At 35.8% G+C, this 18,149-nt stretch overlaps 1 protein-coding gene across 5 annotated transcripts in view; it reads left to right on the top strand.

Moving 5' to 3' along the window:
• Window positions 1-18,149, top strand: part of PTPN4 (protein tyrosine phosphatase non-receptor type 4) — a 220,212-nt gene that overhangs the window by 45,894 nt on the left and 156,169 nt on the right. For all 5 annotated transcript variants that reach the window (XM_070581110.1, XM_070581109.1, XM_070581112.1 and 2 more), the window contains exon 2: window positions 7,911-8,065. In XM_070581110.1, the coding sequence (XP_070437211.1) occupies window positions 7,928-8,065 (138 nt within the window). In that variant the 5' untranslated portion in view covers window positions 7,911-7,927. The remainder of the gene's footprint in view (window positions 1-7,910; window positions 8,066-18,149) is intronic.

The following is an 18,149-nucleotide window of genomic DNA, read 5'->3' as shown; positions in this document are numbered from 1 at the left end:
TAGTTTGTGTTTTCTGGAATTTTATATAAATGGAATCATGTAGTATGTACTTTTTTAAATCTAGCTTTTTTCTCTCAGCATAATTATTTTGAGATTTGTTCATGTTCTTGCATGTATCACTAGTTTATTAACTACTAGTATTTCATTTCATTAATATACCACAGGTGAATAAATATGTACCACATGTGAATAAATCCATTTACCTATTAATAAACACTTGTTTTGTTTCCAGTTTTTGGCTGTAACAAATAAAGTTGCTGTGAACATTCATGCACAAGTCTTTGTATGGAAGTACGCATTTGTTACCTAGAAATGAAATGGATAGCTCATGAAGTTGGAGTAAGTTCAAATTTGTAAGAAATTGCCAAACTATTTACCAATATTGTAACATTTTATATTTCTACCAGCAATGAATGAGAGATCCGTTTTCTCCTGGTGCTTATCAGCGTTTGGTATTGTCACTGTTTTTTATTTTAGCCATTCTGATAGGTATGTGGTAATATCATATTATGGTTTTAATTTGCGCTACCTAACATCTAATGATGTTGAGCATCTTTTTTGTGTGGTTATTTGCCATCTGCACATCTTCTTTGGTGAAGTATCTATTCAAATCTTTTGCTCATTTTTTAAATTGGGTTGTTTGTTTTCTTATTATTGAGTTTTGAGAGTTCTTTATATTCTGGATACAAGTTCTTTATCAGATATATGCTCCCACTCTCTGGCTAGTCTTTTCATTCTCTTAACAGTGTCTTTTGAAAAGCAGATGTTTTCATTTTGATGAGGTCCAGTATATCAAGGATTTAAGGATTGTGCTTATGGTGGGTGGTGTTTCTAAGAATTATTTGCCTAATCCAAGGTCACCAAGGATTTCTCCTATGTTTCCTTTAAGCAGTTTTATTGTTTTAGATTCTGCATAGATCTGTGACCCGTTTTGAGGTAATTTTTGCATACAGTGCAAGGTTTGGATTGAAGTTCATATTTTTTTGCATATCGATATCCACTTGTTTTCCTCCATCTGTTGAACTGACTACCCTTTCTCTACTGAATTGCCTTTATATGTTTGTCAAAATTAGTTGTGTGTATATGTGTAGGTCTCATTCTGGACTGTATTGTGTTCATTCCTCTGTTTGTCTATCTTAATATCAATACAACACTGTCTTGGTTTCTGTAGCTTTATCATAAGTCTTGAAATCAGTACATTTAGTCCCCTAATTTTTCTTTTTCAAAGTTGTTTTCAACTTTGAAAACAACTGTTTTCAATTTAAGTCTTTCTCATTTTCATATGAATTTTAGAATCAGTTTGTCGGTTTCTGCAAAAAAGCCTGCTATGATTTTTATTGATTGCATTAAATCTACAGATCATCCAATGTATGAACACAGTATATCTCCTCATTTATTTTTTTCTTCTTTAAGTTCTCTCAGCAGTCTTGAAGTTTTCAGTTTTAATGCTATTGTAAATTATATTAAAATTATAATTTCTGATCGTTGCTAGTTTATAGAAATACAATTAATTTTTACATATTGATCTTGTATCCTGCCTCGCTAAACTCACTTATTAGTTCTGGTAGCTGTTTTTTAATAGATTCCCTCAGATTCTCTATGTAGATGGTTATATCATCTGCAGATATTGATAGTTGTCCTTCTTTCTTTGAAATCTCAATGACTCGTATTTCTTTTTCTTGCCTAATTGGCCTGGCTTGCACCTCCAGTACAATTCTGAGTAGAAGTGAGAGCCGATGGACATCCTTGTTTTGTTCCTAATATTAGGTGGAAAGAATTCAGTTTTTCAACAATAAGTATGATGTGAACTGTGTTTTCCACAGATGTCCTTTATCGGGTCAAGAAGATCTGTCTGTCCTCTGTTTTCATTCTCTGCCACCCATTCTTTCTTGTGCTGTCTTGCCACTGCTGTAGTCATGTCATTTGCCTCTTTCTGTGACAGCCTGAACCCTTTAATCTGTATTTATGGTAATTGAAAAAGCAAACTGTCATTTTGACCTTTGGAGTTAAAAGAAAGTTGGAAAGAATGTGCTTATTTTTCCTAAACAGAAAACATTGTATTAACATTAATAGAGTTATAAATATGAAACAATTTTATCTCCAAATTTTAATTCACCAATCACTGTGTGAATTTGCCCAAATACTTTTTCTGTCTCTTACTGTATTAGTCCATAATTTTTATTGTTTGAATATCACCATTTATGTTCAGCTGTTTTTATTTAACGTGTATAAATTTTTAATGTCTGTGAACTTAAAAGGATTTATCATAACTTTAGAACTTTTAGAATATTTAGAATTTTATTAGTGCATTGAGTATATTTAAAGGAGTGAACATTTTTATAGATCTCAGTTCATATTCTTTTCTTTAAAGAGAGATGGGCTTTTTTCCACTGACAGCAGTTATGTATACACATATATCAATTTTACTCAGACATTTAGATGAAAAAGGAAGTGATGTGATGGAGAATTTTATTTGACTTTCTTTCCCTTTCTAAAACATCATGAAGATTTAGCATATTCTTTCACAGAGTTACAATTTTCAAGTAGTAAAATTCTCCAGAAGTCAAGCAGAATTATTGCTTTATGAAATGAAAGTAAATATGGCAAGAAAGGTTAATATATTTGGTATCTTCGTACTAAAAGTATTATGTTAATATGTGGGGAAATCTCAAGAGCTGATTAGACAGTTCACTTTTGCTTTAGGTCTGCAGTCTTTAAGTATAACTTTTCCAAGAAAGTAACTTAGTAATAGAAAAACTAAGTAGTAGGAACAATTTTAAGACTTTAACTTAAATATTTCAGACCTGTGCTTCTAAAATGTACAAGACCAGAAGGATGGCTCAAAAAATATACTTGATTTCTTAACAATTAAAGAATTGTTATTTTCATTCCTTCATTTAAGGAATATTTATTCAGTACCCAGCATCCTATAAGGTATGGAGTTGAAGGTGGTGGAGAGAAACATAATGGTAATTATGTTAGAAGCAATCTCTGCCTGCTTGGCATTTATGGTCTCTATCAGTACACTGTCTCTTATGAAGGACACTTGCAAGAGGGCAGTAGGAAAATAAAATATTTCATGCTAGAATGTTAAGTTCCACAAGGATGGGGATTTGTGGGGCTTTTTTTCATTAATGTATATACTGAGATCCAGATCATTGCCTAGCACAGTTTAACAAAGTTTTGTTGAATGACTGAATGCATATGTGAATGACTCTACTGGTAATCTATTTAAAAATTATTTCGAATGTTGTTTGTTTTTTTTTAAAGTTTGACCCTGAGCTAACATCTGTTGCCAACCTTTTTTTTTCTTTTCTTCTCCCCAAAGACCACCAGTACATAGTTGTATATTCTAGTTGCATGTCCTTCGAGTTGTGCTGTGTGGGGCGCTGCCTCAGCGTGGCTTGATGAGCAGTGCTAGCGCTCCTCCCAGGATCCGAACCCATGAAACCGTGGGCCACTGAAGCAGAGCACTTGAACTTAACCACTCGGCCATGGGGCTGGCCCCCCAAATATATTTTTAATGAAAGGGTATTTTGCATGTACCTGAGTGCAGAACTTAGTTTAAGTTTTTTTTTCCAAGAAAAGTTTTTAAGAATTTGAAGATTACTGTTTGATAAATTTATTTTTTCCTCAAGGTTTAGAGGGTAACGTCAAACCAGATAATCAAATAAATTGTTTAAAGCTCTCTGTTGGCAGAGTCCAAATTAATAAGGTTTTATTGTAAATTATAGGATGCTAACATCTTGTGACAGTCTGTATTTAAGAGTGTTAAAACCATATTTAAAACAAATAGTGCATTTCTGTATTTGGGCTTAGCAACACAAATTTCTTCATTCTTTTAAAGTTAATTTACATTATCTTAAATACTTTCATTTAAACGTTTAATATTTTCTGTCCATTATTGTTAGTGACGTGAGTTTGAGAAGAGCATTTTAGCAATAATAGCTACTTGAGGTTAAATTTTATTGTGTAATTTAAAATACATATATAAGTACTACCACAGGGAAGAAGTAAAAACTTTTATACGTGAACATAAGTATAAGGAACATGAGAATTTGAGGCTAGAGGGTAGGTACATTTTATTATAAGAACGTTTACATATATTAATTATAATGTCCTACCGTCTTATTAGTTCTTTTTGTTATAATATTCCATGTTTAGGATAGCCAAGTTTAGGTTTCCCTGGTCTCTAAAGAACAGTGACTTTTAACTTTGTTTATAATCTACTAAACCTGTTTAAAGATGGAACCAAGTAGATGGGTTACTTTCAGGATGGGTTTATCTAAGTATGTTGTCCAAGGGTAGATTTGGCTAAATAGTCTCTAAAAACATGTGACTGAATTCTCCAAAAAACTTCATATCTGGAAAAGATATTCCTTGTTTTGTTTGTTTGTTTTTGCCAAAAATGGGGATAAGACCCAGTAAAATGTTTGCTTAGTGTTAATAATTGGTTTTCAAAATAATCTGCTGTTTGTATTTCACTGTGTAGGTAAATGTTCACAATAAAACTCTAATATTTAAAGCACAATAATCTCATTAGCATTTCCTAGACACCAGTTAGAGAGTTGTCTGAAATAACATAAACTAGACTTTGGTGAGTAGTTACTAAGGAGGTAACTAATTAAAGAGTTCTTAAAATGAGTAGTTTTCCTTTGTGCATATATTCTCTTTTAATGACTTTATGAAAGTTTATATGTAAGATGGAAGATGATCGGTAGAGCCCCCTTGAAATGTTTGATATTTTGCTCAGTTGGGGCTCTAGTAATTATCTTCTCTTTTAGACAAGCTAAGAGATGTCTCAGATGTCTCTTCCATGGGGAAGGCTCACCTGCAGTCTAAGAACATATCAGTCCCCCAGCTGAGATCCTCTCACAGCTTGCCGTAACTTTTCTTATGATAAATAGCATTTGTCATAGTCTGTGATGATTTATTTGTGGGGTTATTTGCTTAATAGTTGCCTTTAACACTACACTGTAAGTTCCTTGTTTTAAGAAGCTGCTTTGTTTTGTTAACAGCATATTTCAGCGCATTGTCTGGTTTATAGTAGGTGCTCAATAAATGTTTAAAGAATGAAAAATTAAGAAAAAAGTTTTTAATTTACCTTCACTTAGTCCTTTTTTTTTTTTTTTTTTGTGAGGAAGAGTGGTCCTGAGCTAACATCTGTTGCCGATTTTCCTCTTTTTGCTTGAGGAAGATTGTTGCTCAGCTAACATCTGTGCCAATCTTCCTCTATTTAATGTAGGATGCTGCCACACCTTGGCTTGACAAATGGTGCTAGGTCTGTGCCTGGGATCTGAACCTGCGAACCCTAGGCCGCTGAAGCAGAGCTCGCAAACTTAACCGCTACACCATCAGGCCGGCCCTCACATTCGTTTTTTGGTGGTGTTCCTTACTTTATGTAGAGCTGAGTTTTGACCTGTATTATTTTCCTTCTCTCTAAAGAACTTCTGTTAACGTATCTTGCAAGGCAGATCCACTGGCAACAAATTCCCTCTTCTTTTTTTTTTTTTTCACTCTGAGAAAGTCTTTATTTCTCTTTCTTTTGAAAGATAGGTTTTGATTGGATGTCTGACATTAATCTGGGGAAATTCTCAGTCATCGTTTTCAAATATTTTTTCTGTTCCTTTCTCTCTTCTTCTAGCATTCCCATTACATGTATCTTACACCTTTTGTATTTGTCCCACAGTCCTTGATATTCTGTTTTTTTCAATCTTTGTTCTCCTTGCTTTTCAGTTTTTGAGGATTCTATTGATGTATCTCCAGCTCAGAGAGTCTTTGCTGTGTCCCATCTACTAATAAGCCCATCAAAGGTATTCTTCATACCTGTTACAGTGTTTTTCACCTGTAATGTTTCGTTTTGGTTCTTTCTTAGGATTTCCATCTCTGTGCTTATATTGCCCATCTATTCTTGAGTGCTATTTTATTCATTAGAACCTTTAGCATATTAATTATAGTTGTTTTAAATTCCCTGTCTGATAATTCCAACATCCCTTCCGTGTCTGGTTCTGATGCTTGTTCTGTCTCTTCTCACTGTGTTTTTTGCCTTTTGATATGTGTTGTAGATTTTCCTTGTTAGGCAGACGTGATATCCTGCTAAGAGGAGCTGCTGTAAATAGGCCTTTAGTAATGTCGGGGGAGGGGAAGCGTTTTGTAGTCCTATGGTTAGGTCTCGGTGTTTTAGTGAGCCTGTGCCTCTGGACTGTGAACTTCACAAGTGTTTCTCAGTTTTTTTCAGTCCCCTTAGGTGAGACAGGATAGCTAGAGTGGGCTGGAGGTGGGTATTTCCTTTCGCTGTTGGGAAGGGTCAAGTCAGCTGGCCGTTGGGTATTTTCCTTGCCCCAGGTCACTTAGGCTCTGGTTAACTAGTTTCTCCTGAGGGCAGGCCTTGTTAAGAAGAACTTAGTGCTCTGTATGTTTCCTAATCCTTCCTCCCCGCACCTCCTCCCCAGCTGCAGGAAGCTCAAGAGTGTTTTCCTCTGATGTTTACTGTGGGAATCTGAGCCTCCAGCAATTTGCTCAGTTACAATTCAGGTTTTCCTACTCGTGCACTAGCCCATGGTGGTTTCTGCTTGTGAGTCTCTGCTCTGGTAAGCTGTGACACTTCGTATTTGCCTCTCTCTCCAGTCTTGGCGGCAGCGATTTGCCCTGTGTCCTCTCTTACCGAGCTAAGAAGAGTTGCTGATCCAAGAAGAGCTGTTCTGATTTTTACTTGTTAAAGTGGAGTGGGGACTTGCAGGCTCCTTACAGGTGCAACGGGAAACTACCAATCACTGTCTTTTAATTGGTGAACTTACTTGACTAGTTCTTCTCTGTCAATGTTCTGAAGCTGCTTTCCTCTATACGGTTTTTGATACTTACGTAATGTTAACTTTTACTTTTAGCTTTAATCGTCTTGACATGAACAGTCTACGATGTCAACTGTAATTACTGAATACCACCAATTTGAATTGCTGTTTCATTTTACTATTTTTGGTTTACTCATTCAAATGTCTTACTACTTATCGCTTACTCATATTAAAAACATCCTATATACTTGCATTTGTTTCTAGTGTAGTTTGTTTCCTTTATCTAATTGTCTTTAAGAGGGAAGTTTTATGGATTTTAAACTTTGAATCTTTGAATTTCTGGAAATGTCTTTAGCTTCATTCTCCCACATGAATGCTAATTTTTTTGATATATAATTCTGTGTTTCAAATAATTTTCTTTCAGAAGTTCGAAGCTACATCTTCATTGTCTTTTAACATCAAGTGTTGCTGATATCATTGTGATAGCTGTTCTTTATTTTTTCCCTCTTAGGTTAAAAATTGAGAGCCAAAGATCTGTAGCCTGAAGTTTTTTATTTTGTTTTTGTTTTCTTTAGAATAATAATAATAATCCTATTAGAATTAGTTTGAATTTGAGGATTGCTAAAATGAAGGGTTTTGTTGTATTTAAAAAAAACCCAAATACCCATGTTTTTCCCAAATCTTAATCTTTAATAAAGGGAAGGGCTCTTCAAGGTTAAATAATCTCCCTCCTGTTGCCGTTCTCTGGTGTGTTTAATGCTTGCATCAGGGAGTAATGTCCACCTCCTGAGGTGGCAGATTCTTCTTCCCTCTTTTTGGCTACTCCTGAATTTATATATTTTGAATTGGAATATGACTTGCTGAAAAATTTGTGTGTTGTCTTCTCAATGGAACGGTTCAAAATAAAGCTCCTCTTCCAGGCAGTTTGTGATTTTAGTTTAGATGATGAACTGTATATGATATCTTTCTTTTATACCTACAAATCCTTATCCAGGTGTTTCAAAATTTGTAACTGCTTTTTACTTAAGCGTTGGTTGAAAAATATATAGTAACTTTTGTGTTCTAAACTACCTTCTATCTTCAGCTGTCTTTTTATTTAGTCAATCTCTTTTTCCTGCTTAGACCTCGTGTGGACAGTAATGACCTCACGTTTCCGATTGCCTGCTGGCAGAACCTACAATGTACGAGCATCCGAGTTGGCCCGAGACAGACAGCACACAGAGGTGGTTTGCAACATTCTTCTTCTGGATAACACTGTACAAGCTTTCAAAGTTAATGTAAGTATTTTATGTCTTTAAAAAAATAATTTCTGGTTATGTCTGAATTTAGATTATATTTTAAAACTAAAGTTGTTTAATTGTAGTACAATTTGAAAAGCCTTTTTCAATGAAGAAAGTCTTTCTAGTACAGGTTTTTAACTGTGAAGTACAAGTTCTAATTCAAACTGGATCTTTTAAAACGTTGACAAACTAGCAGTGCATTATGACTAGTGGTACAGATCAGTAGTAGTATATGGGTGTTTTTTATAAATGTGCTTGGAGATGCTTGAAAGGAATTTGTTTTCCTAAATAATTTATACATTTCCATTGTACTCTTACTTGTACTTACTGTCTGTGAATAAAACTTTTGCCAAATAGAGCTAAATGACAGCCCTGATTTTACCTGAATCTTGTCTGAAATATTTATTCAACAAATATTTGTTCATCCTGTTAGTGTCTAACTTTGTTTGCTCAACATTATTTGTGAGTTTTACCCACGTAGTATGTTAATAATAGTTGTTTCATTTTCATTGCTGTATAGTACTCTTTGTATGACTGTACCACAATTTACGTATCTGTTTGTTTATCACCATTTACCTGTTCAGTTTACTGTTGGTGTATATTTGGATTGTTTCTACTTTGGGCTCTTATCAGTAATATTGCCGTGAACATTCCTGTACACGTCTTGAGATATACAAGGGTGCATTCCTCTGTTCTATTTAAAAAATTTCAAATCTATAGAAAAGGTGAAAGAATAGCAAAATGAATACCCACATACCTTTTACCTAGATTGACGTGTTGCTACCATTTTACACATTTGCTTTAACTTGCTTTTTCTCTCTGTGTGTTGTTTCTGAACCTTCTGAAAGTAAGTGGTATAAATCTCATGTAAGTTACTTCAGCAGCCTAAGAATCTCATGAGTTACCACAGTAGCATTGTCATATCCAAAATTTCAACATTATGAAAATAATAGTATCTAACACAGGGCCCATATTCAAACTGGAATTCCTCATTCCTTCTTTCTACTCTCCAGGATAACACCTGCATCTGTTTCTGCTGTGTTTCCTGGGTATTTCTATACTTTGAAATCTTTAAGTAATATAATTATTAATCTTCTGAAGTCCTGCCATTTGTGACAGCATAGATGGACCTTAGCATTATGCTAACTGAAGTAAATCAGACAGAGAAAAGACAAATATTGTATGATTTCATTCATATGTGGAATCTAAAAAAGCTGAACTCATAGAAACAGAGAATAGAATGGTGGTTGCCAGGATCTGGGGAGTGAGGAAAATGGAGAGATACTGATCAAAGGGTACAAACTTCCAGTTATAGGACAGATAAATTCTGGGGATCTAATGTACACCGTGTTGACTGCAGTCAACAATACTGTATATTATACTTGAAAGTTACTAAGAGAATAAATCTTAAATGTTCTCACCACACATACAAAAAGGTAATCATGTGAGGTGATGGGTGTGCTAGCTAACCTTATTGTGATAATCGTCTCACAGTATATCCATGTATCAAATCATCATGTTGTACACCTTAAACTTATGCAATATTATATTTCAATTATATCTTAATAAAGCTGGAAAAAATGAAATATTAATCTTTATTTGCCAGTTTCTTCAGCTTAAAATTTTCTATATGTATTACTGTATAGCAGGATCACTAATTTATCTTTTTTATCCCAATTCGAAGTCACTTCACATTGGAAAAGGGGCTGCAGAGTAGTACCTTTAAGGATATTATCTAACATACCCAACTAATGTGCTTTTTAAGAAAGTTAGAATTTTAGTTCTTTTGTTTTCTGTCATTTATTAATAGATAGTTGGAGCATAGGTTGTCAAGCAGAGGTAATATTCAATGAAGGGAATTCTGCTTCATAAAAATTTCTAGTTAATGGAAACTCTTATGAATTAGAGAATTGATATAAGAAAAATAGGCCTTTTTTCCTGTTACTCATTAGGATGCTTTTTGGGAGGGGTTAAACTTAATAATTCTTGTTTTAACTTAATATTAGTTAATATTTAGTTTTCATTTTAACTTACAGTTCTGTGTTTGTTTCAAAATATTGTAGAAGGATTTTCTGTGTTTCCCATCTAAGCATAATTCTCCTGTTGGCACTTGAGTTGATAATAGTATGTTGTAATCAATGTGCTATCTAATTACTCTTTTAGAAAGACATATATTTAATATATTTTTAATGTATGTTTGTATTTATTTATATATATATTTAAATATCAGTTCTAATAGAGTTGAGCATATTACTAGAATAATAAGTACTATGATACTAGAAACTTTCTCTCCCATTACTTCAGGTCATCAGAAAACTTACTTAAGAGGGATAGTATGAGAGATTGACTGTTGGAAGTGCCACATATTTATTCCCCAGGGCGGTTGGACCCAAGTCATTCCGAATGTCCAAGTTGCCTTGTACTTTTGTGTAGATGCTGCATATTTTAATCTATGTGAATGGCTCCACAGTTATGCAGTTGACAACCTTTGCAGTGGTATGTGATAGCTTGCAAACCAATAGGGGAGTTTGATCCTCTGATGTTTGTTGTCTTATGTTCATTAAGTCTCAATAGTCCCCATTGTGGGCGGCTGCTAGGTTCCCCAGCATCTCTCTGTTCACTGGGAAGGAGAACCGCTCAGTTTCCTCTGGATATTACCAAGCAGTGATTTGTAAAGTGTTAGCTGTTGGAGTCATTGCTTCCCCTAAAAGCTTTCTGTACCACAGATGAAATATTCGTTGTTGCTAGAGTCTGCTTTTTTTTTTTCTCCCCCATCTGGTATTCATCTCATCAAAGCCTTTTCTGTGTATTTTCCTGAGAGGAAATGATGTAATGAAGGAGTTGATATAACTTCACTAGTGCTTCTTTCTCTTTCTCTTTTTTTGTAGACATAGGAGTGAGATAAGTCCATTGGTGATGCTTCGGTTTCCAGTTCTCTTTTCACTGTGGCTTTGGCACAGCCATTTATTTCACTGTAGCCAGCCTGTGGAGTGTGTTGTCTTCCTCATGCCTGGAATTCATCATCAATTCACCAAAAACATGTTTCCATTAAGTACTTTAAAATGTATAGTATCCATACTACATGGATTGATTTCACCAACCTTTGAGGATTTTTTTCCTAATTTTTTGGCTTTAATTTTACAGTACAGCACTAAACAGTACAACTGTTTAGCAGTAGCTTCTGTGATAAGGAAGAGTTGGGGAGAACCAGCCTGTTCCAACTGTAAGCACTGCATAAGAAACTACCCCAAAACTTAGTGGCATGTTTATTGTCTTCAGGGATCCTTTGAGTCAGGAATTCACATAGGGATGGCTTGTATCTGCTCCATGTGTTGGGCCTCAGTGGGAAGACTCAAAGGCTGGAGGCTAGAATCATTTAAAAGCTTATTCACTCATATGACTGTTACCTGAGACCTTAGCTGGGGCTTAAACACCCATATGTGACCTCTCTGTGTGCTGCCCTGGACTTCCTCACGGCACGGTGGCTGCATTCCAAAGGTGAGCATTCTTAGAGAGAGAGGGAGCTAGGCTGTAGACCTGTTGCCTTTTCTGATCTGTCCTTGGGAGTCATATAATGTGACCTCCACCGTATTCTATTTGTCAAGGCTATGACAAAGTCATACTCAGGATCAAACGGAAATAGACTGTCTCTTGGTGGAAAGTGGAAAGGTTCTAAAAGATCATGTGAAATCCAAAATACTGCTATGGACTTTTTGGGAGAGTACAGTCTGCCAATATGTCCCCCTAGTGATTGCAGGCATCTTACCCTGACCTCTTCATATCATACACCTGTGTCCTGCCTTCATCCGTACCTAGGAATGTCCTCCGAGCACTGTCTCCCTTGCTACTTGAAGGGTAGCTGACATATTAGAGGTCAGAGATGAGAGGGAGGTTTAATTTTTTACTGTCTGCCTTTTGTATCATTCGGATTGTTTTTCTGGGTTTCTGGGTTTTATATATTTATTTTATATGTATATCAGAGAAACTTGCCTTGACTGATCAATTCTTAACACTTAATTATGTAACAATTTTGTGTTTGTTGTTTACATATCCAGCATCTTAAAAATAATTCATAAATATTTTATCCCACAATTTGTATCTCTCTCCCTCTTTCTATCATTTTTTTTTTTGGTGAGGAAGATTGGCCTGAAGCTAACATCTGTTGCCAATTTTCCTTCCCCCCCTCCGCAAAGTCCCAGTACATAGTTGTATATCCTAGTTGTAAATCCTTCTAGTCCTTCTGTGTGGGATGCCACCACAGCACGGATGAGCGGTGTGTTAGGTCTGCACCCAGAATCTCAACCAGCAAACCCTGGGCTGCTGAAGCAGGGTGTCCAAACTTAACCATTGTGCCACTGGGCCAGCCCCCCACAGTGTTCATCTCTTAACTACCATATTCATAGTGTGCATGGAACACAGGACTGGTAATGCGCTGCCTTATGACGTGTTTCGTATTCTTTGAGAGAATAATCATTTAAGTATCTTTGCCATCATACTGGCTTTTTGTATTGTACTGAATATAAGGGCTGTCTGTCTAGGCCACTAGACACACAACAAATTGCCATGGTTGATTTGATGAAACTAGGTGGTTAGCTTCGGGCCTACTTTCTCTTGCTCTATGTGTGTCTCTCCTGAAGGTGAATACCTTCTTAGATAGAAACAACCTTTTCTTTGGGAAGGGATATATGACATAGCTGTTTCCCTGCCAAAACTTGCGAACAGGCATTCAGTGTTCATTGGAATGGTGTTGGGTGACCACAGAAAGAAATATAGTTGTTATCACATAAGCTCCGTGATTCACTTTCTGATGCCCCACTGCCAGTCCTCCTCATCCGGGTAATTCTTTGTTCTGAGTCTCCTATGGACCCAAGAATCTCCTGGAGGAAGCCCTGGTGCCCAGGGTGACCCTCTGCCCAGAGGCTGATTTTGGTTTGGTAGTTGGACTCTGCTGATCACAATACTCTAGAAAGGAAATTACTTCTTATCTTTGTACCCATTTAGAATGTTATTCCTAACTCAAATGAGATAGTTCAGTATCTATATATTTCAAATTTGGTTTTGTATTTAAAGGTAGCATCCATTTAGCCTTATTTGAGTCTTTGCCCTTATTTATTTCACAACCTTTTTGATAATAAGACTTAAAATAAATGTGCTTCCAAAAGTCTAAAGTAAAACAACCGTGATCTTGTATGTGCACATATAGGAAATTACTTTTAAAAATCTTTACTTATCCCAGAACTCTTTTTTGCTCCTATTTGGAAATGCAGTACAGTAGTATGTCTTCCTCTTAAATGTTTTTCCCAGTGACTGGTTTTATGACTCTTACTTGTCTATTCACCTTTTGATTTCCTCATATAATTTTTAATAAAGCAATTTGTTTAGTTTCCACAAAGAAAAGCAACAGCTGTAATGCATGAGGGATTAGTAATATTGTTATGACAAACATTTTTCTGAATGTGCAGGAATTTCTTTTTGATGCTTCCTTTGATTTGTTTGTAATAAACTTCAGAGTTTGTAATTTTTCCTGTTTCTTTTGCAGTTAACTTTTTTTCCCCATGTTAAAGAAGTCTGGAGGTAGATAAGCACTTAATAAATTCAATAGGTACTTAATTTTAGTACTAAGTTAATTTATAACTTTGAATTCACTATGTTTTTTTTGTATCACTTAACTTTGAATTACTGTGAAGTGACTTTTATTTTCCTTTGTCAAGAATAATTGGAGTGGGAACTGTGCTAGTTTTACAAAGAACTTCATAGATCAGGTCCTGGATTCTAGGTATTAGACTATCACAGACAGAACATTTAAGCATATAGTGATGTCAAAATTAAGACTCTAAGCACTCCATGAATAACTGATATGGGAAGCATTGTGGTTTAGGGAGGCAGCATAATGTAGTGAGAGGTACATGAGCCTTGGAATCCAAAAAGCTAGATTTGTGTCCTGGACCTGCTAAGCACTTGCTCTATGGCACTGTTCCACTACTTGACCTTTACATGTAATTTCCTTATATATAAAGTGGAAATAATATCATCTGTTATATTAGGGTTGTCAGGATTAAATGAATGTATATAAAACACTCAGTAGGGATTCTAGTAGGTGCTCTAGAAATGTAACATCCTTTTTGCCCTCTTTCTTTATCTTCTTTCCTCTCCTTCCTCTTTAGTTACCCGGAGTTGGCCAAAGCACAGAGTTGAGAGGGCACAGTGTCCACCAGACTGCCCTCACTTCTGACACCAGTTGAAGTTTGAGAGATTCCTAAACCCACCCTGAGTTTTGCTAATTTGTTAGAAGGACTCACAGAACTGATCAAAAGCTGTTATACTCACGATTACAGTTTATTATAGGGAAAGGATACAGATTAAAATCAGCCAAGGGAGGAGATGCATTGGGCTGAGTCAAGGAGGAGTCTAAACAGAGAACTTCTAGTCTTCTCACCATGGAGTCATGGATGACATTACCTCCTCTGGGCCACTGTGTGTGACAGTATGCCCAGTGTTTCCAACCAGGGATGTTCCCCTGAGCTTTTCGTGTCCAACCTTTTTACTGGGACTTGATCACATGCTCCCTGTGTGACTGACCTGATCTCTATTCTCTCCCAGAGGTCAGGCTAATACCCTGAGTCTCCACTTCCCCTGGAGATCAGAACTGATGTGATGTGGCCCAAAGCCCCCATCATAAATCACATTGTTAGACTGTCCAGGGACCAAAGCCCTCAGGCAAACAAGGACACTCCTATCAGGTAGGACATTCTAGGGGCCTATAGATCACCTCCAGTAGCCCAAGGCAAAGGCTAGACGCCTCTTTGAAAAAGGTTATTTCTTCACTATACATTAGTGCTACATTTTTGTGGTGGCAGATTAAATTATTCAGTACTTAATATTTTGGTTCTTAGTTTTTGTCTAAGTAATAATGTACAATTTTAAATAGTTTTAAAAAGCAAAACCACGAAGCATATGATGAAAGCTTAATGAAATGCTCCCACTCTTTTCTTTTTTCTATGTTGGTTTATATTTTCTGTTTTGGACATTATCTGTTGACTTCCTATTATGCAAGAAAGGATTTGATATTCTTAGTTCATTTTGTACCCTCACTCCCCCTGCTAAAATTTTTATGTCATAATTTTTAGTTAAATCTGTCTGTCTCTCTACTATTTAACTTTCTATCTTCTATCAGAATTATATTTGGCTTCTAGTAAAAGAAACGGGAAATAACAGTCACTTGAATGAGCTAAGGTTCATTTTTCTCTCACATGAAAGAATTGTAGAGATTGACAGTCCAGGAATGGGATAACAGCTCCACAGTCATCAGGGAACCAGGCTCCTTGTTTGTCCTTCACTCTCCTGAGAGCGTGGTTGTTGATAAGATCACTTCATGATCCAAGATAGCTTTTAGAGCTCTAGCAATCATGTCAGTTTTTTCAGGCAGGTGGTTGGGGAGAATGGAGAAGCAAAAACGGCACATGCTAGTTTTCTTTCCCAATCTTAAGGAACTTTGCTTGGAAGTTCTGTCCTGCAGCTTTCGGCTATGTCTTATTGGCTAAAGTTTAGTCACATGCTCTCATTTGGGATGCAAGGCAGGATATTTTAGATATTCTTGTTACTACCCCAAACAACAGTGGAGTTTTATTTTAAGGAAATGAGAGAAAATGGATATGGCATAGGTAATTAGTTTCTGCCTTAATTGGTGTCATTGTTTACCTTTTCGTGATTATGAAAATTATCTGATTATGCAAGTTAATTCACTGCTAAGCCAATTACTGTACTATGATTATATTTTGCTCTTTCTAGAATTTTCATTGCCTCTTTTTAAAAATATACTTTGTTTTCTTTCTGTAGTTTTTTAGTTTTTATCTTTTCAAATTATATGTGTATTTAAAGAGTCAAATAGTTCTACCTGTAATACAAAGTGTATTACAGAATAGCAGCAGTTTTCTGCACCTGCCGTGACTGCACTTCCCTAGGAACAACTAACTTAATTCTTTTTGTAGAATCATTTGGTATTTGCCTATATATCTCTAAATACCATATTTCTGTTGCTACTACTTAATTTTTCAGTTTTAGGAATTGTCTACTGATTTCTCACTTAAAAAGTTGAGAATTTAGTTCTCTTTCACATCTAACTAACCCCCAATCCTCATCCTATCAATATAATTGACTTATGTAATGTGTTTATATTAGTATTCAACGTGTATGTTATTGTGCATGTGTGCATGTTCACAGCTAAGCCACATAGCACATTATAGTTGCTATTTTCTTTTGTGCCAAACTTGTTGATTTTCACAGAGTTGGTAATTGTCTTTCCCCCTTTCCCTCTTTCTCTCGCCCTTTTTTTTTTTGCTTAGTTTCCTATATATATTATTAATTACCTCAAACTCTTTAATAATAGTCTGAATCTTCTCAATATATTCTTCATAACACATATTCTATCAAATGCATCTCCTTAGAAAAATCTCTAAGTACATTCTTATGTGCTGCCTTTTGGATTGGTTGCTCTGTATACTTGGTGTTCCACTAGACTCACTCTTCACCATCATCCTGTTTTGGAAGTTCTGTAGATTATTCACAAAATCCACTGGTTCCCATTATGACACTCTTCTATTCCCCTGTATGCCTGGTGTCCCTAGGTTTGAAACCACTTCACTTTACCTTGGAATACTTCAAGGGAGGTATACAGTCATTTGCTCTGATGGACGGAATTGGGAACTGAGGGATATAATTGCTCCCTACATGAATTTTCAGCCATTTTCCTTCCAAATGTCACCCTCATGCCTTATTCTCACCTTTTCTGATCATTTATTAGTTCTGACAGTTTTTTGGTGGAGTCTTCAGGGTTTTCTATATATAATATCATGTCATCTGCAAATAGTGACAGTTTTACTTCTTCCTTTTGAACTTGGGTGCCTTTTATTTCCTTTTCTTGCCTAATTGCTCTGGCTAGAACTTGTACTGTGTTGAATAAAAGTGGCACAAATGTGCATCCTTGCCTTGTTCCTGATCTTAGAGAAAAAGCTTTCAGCTTTTCACCATTGAGTATGATGTCAGCTGTGGGTTTATCATATATGGTCTTTATTATGTTGAGGTATATTCCTTCTATACCTACTTTGTTGAGAGTTTTTATTATAAATGTGTGTTGAATTTTGTCACGTGCTTTTTCTGCATCTGTTAAGATGATCGTATAATTACTGTCCTTCAATTTGTTAATATGGTGTGTCACATTGATTGATTTTGTGCTGTTTAACCATCCTTATATCCCTGGAATAAATCCCACTTGAGCATGGTATATAATCTTTTTAATGTATTCTTGAATTCAATTTGCTACTATTTTTTTTTATTGAATTAATGATAGGTTACAATCTTGTGAAATTTCAGTTGTACATTAATGTTTGTCATTTGTGTTGTAGGTGCACCCCTTCACCCTTTGTGCCCACCCCCCACCCCACCTTTCCCCTGGTATCCACTAAACTGTTCTCTTAGTCCACATTTTTAAATTCCTCATATGAGTGAAGTCATACACAGATTATCCTTCTCCAGCTGGCTTATTTCACTTAACATAATTCCCTCAAGGTCCATCCATGTTATTGCAAATGGAATGATTTTCTTCTGTTTTGCAGCTGAGTAGTATTCCATTGTATATATGTACCACATCTTCTTGATCCATTCATCTGTTGATGGGCACTTAGGTTGCTTCCATGTCTTGGCTATTGTAAATAATGCTGCAATGAACATTGGGGTACATAGGACTTTTGGGATTGCTGACTTCAAGCTCTTTGGATAAATACCCAGTAGTGGGATGGCTGGATCGTATGGTAGTTGTATTTTTAATTTTGTGAGGAATCTCCATACTGTTTTCCATAGTGGCTGCACCAGGTTGCATTCCCACCAGCAGTGTATGAGGGTTCCTTTTTCTCCACAACCTCTCCAACATTTGTTACTATTAGTTTTAGATATTTTTGTCATTCTAATGGGTGTAAGGTGATATCTTACTGTAGTTTTGATTTGCATTTCCCTGATGATCAGCGATGATGAGCATCTTTTCATGTGCCTGTTGGCCATCAGTATATCTTCTTTGGAGAAATGTCTG

The sequence above is a fragment of the Equus przewalskii genome, chromosome 17, assembly GCF_037783145.1.
Source record: "Equus przewalskii isolate Varuska chromosome 17, EquPr2, whole genome shotgun sequence".
NCBI classification, from domain to species: Eukaryota; Metazoa; Chordata; class Mammalia; order Perissodactyla; family Equidae; genus Equus; species Equus przewalskii.
This window is presented reverse-complemented; position numbering and strand designations above follow the sequence as displayed.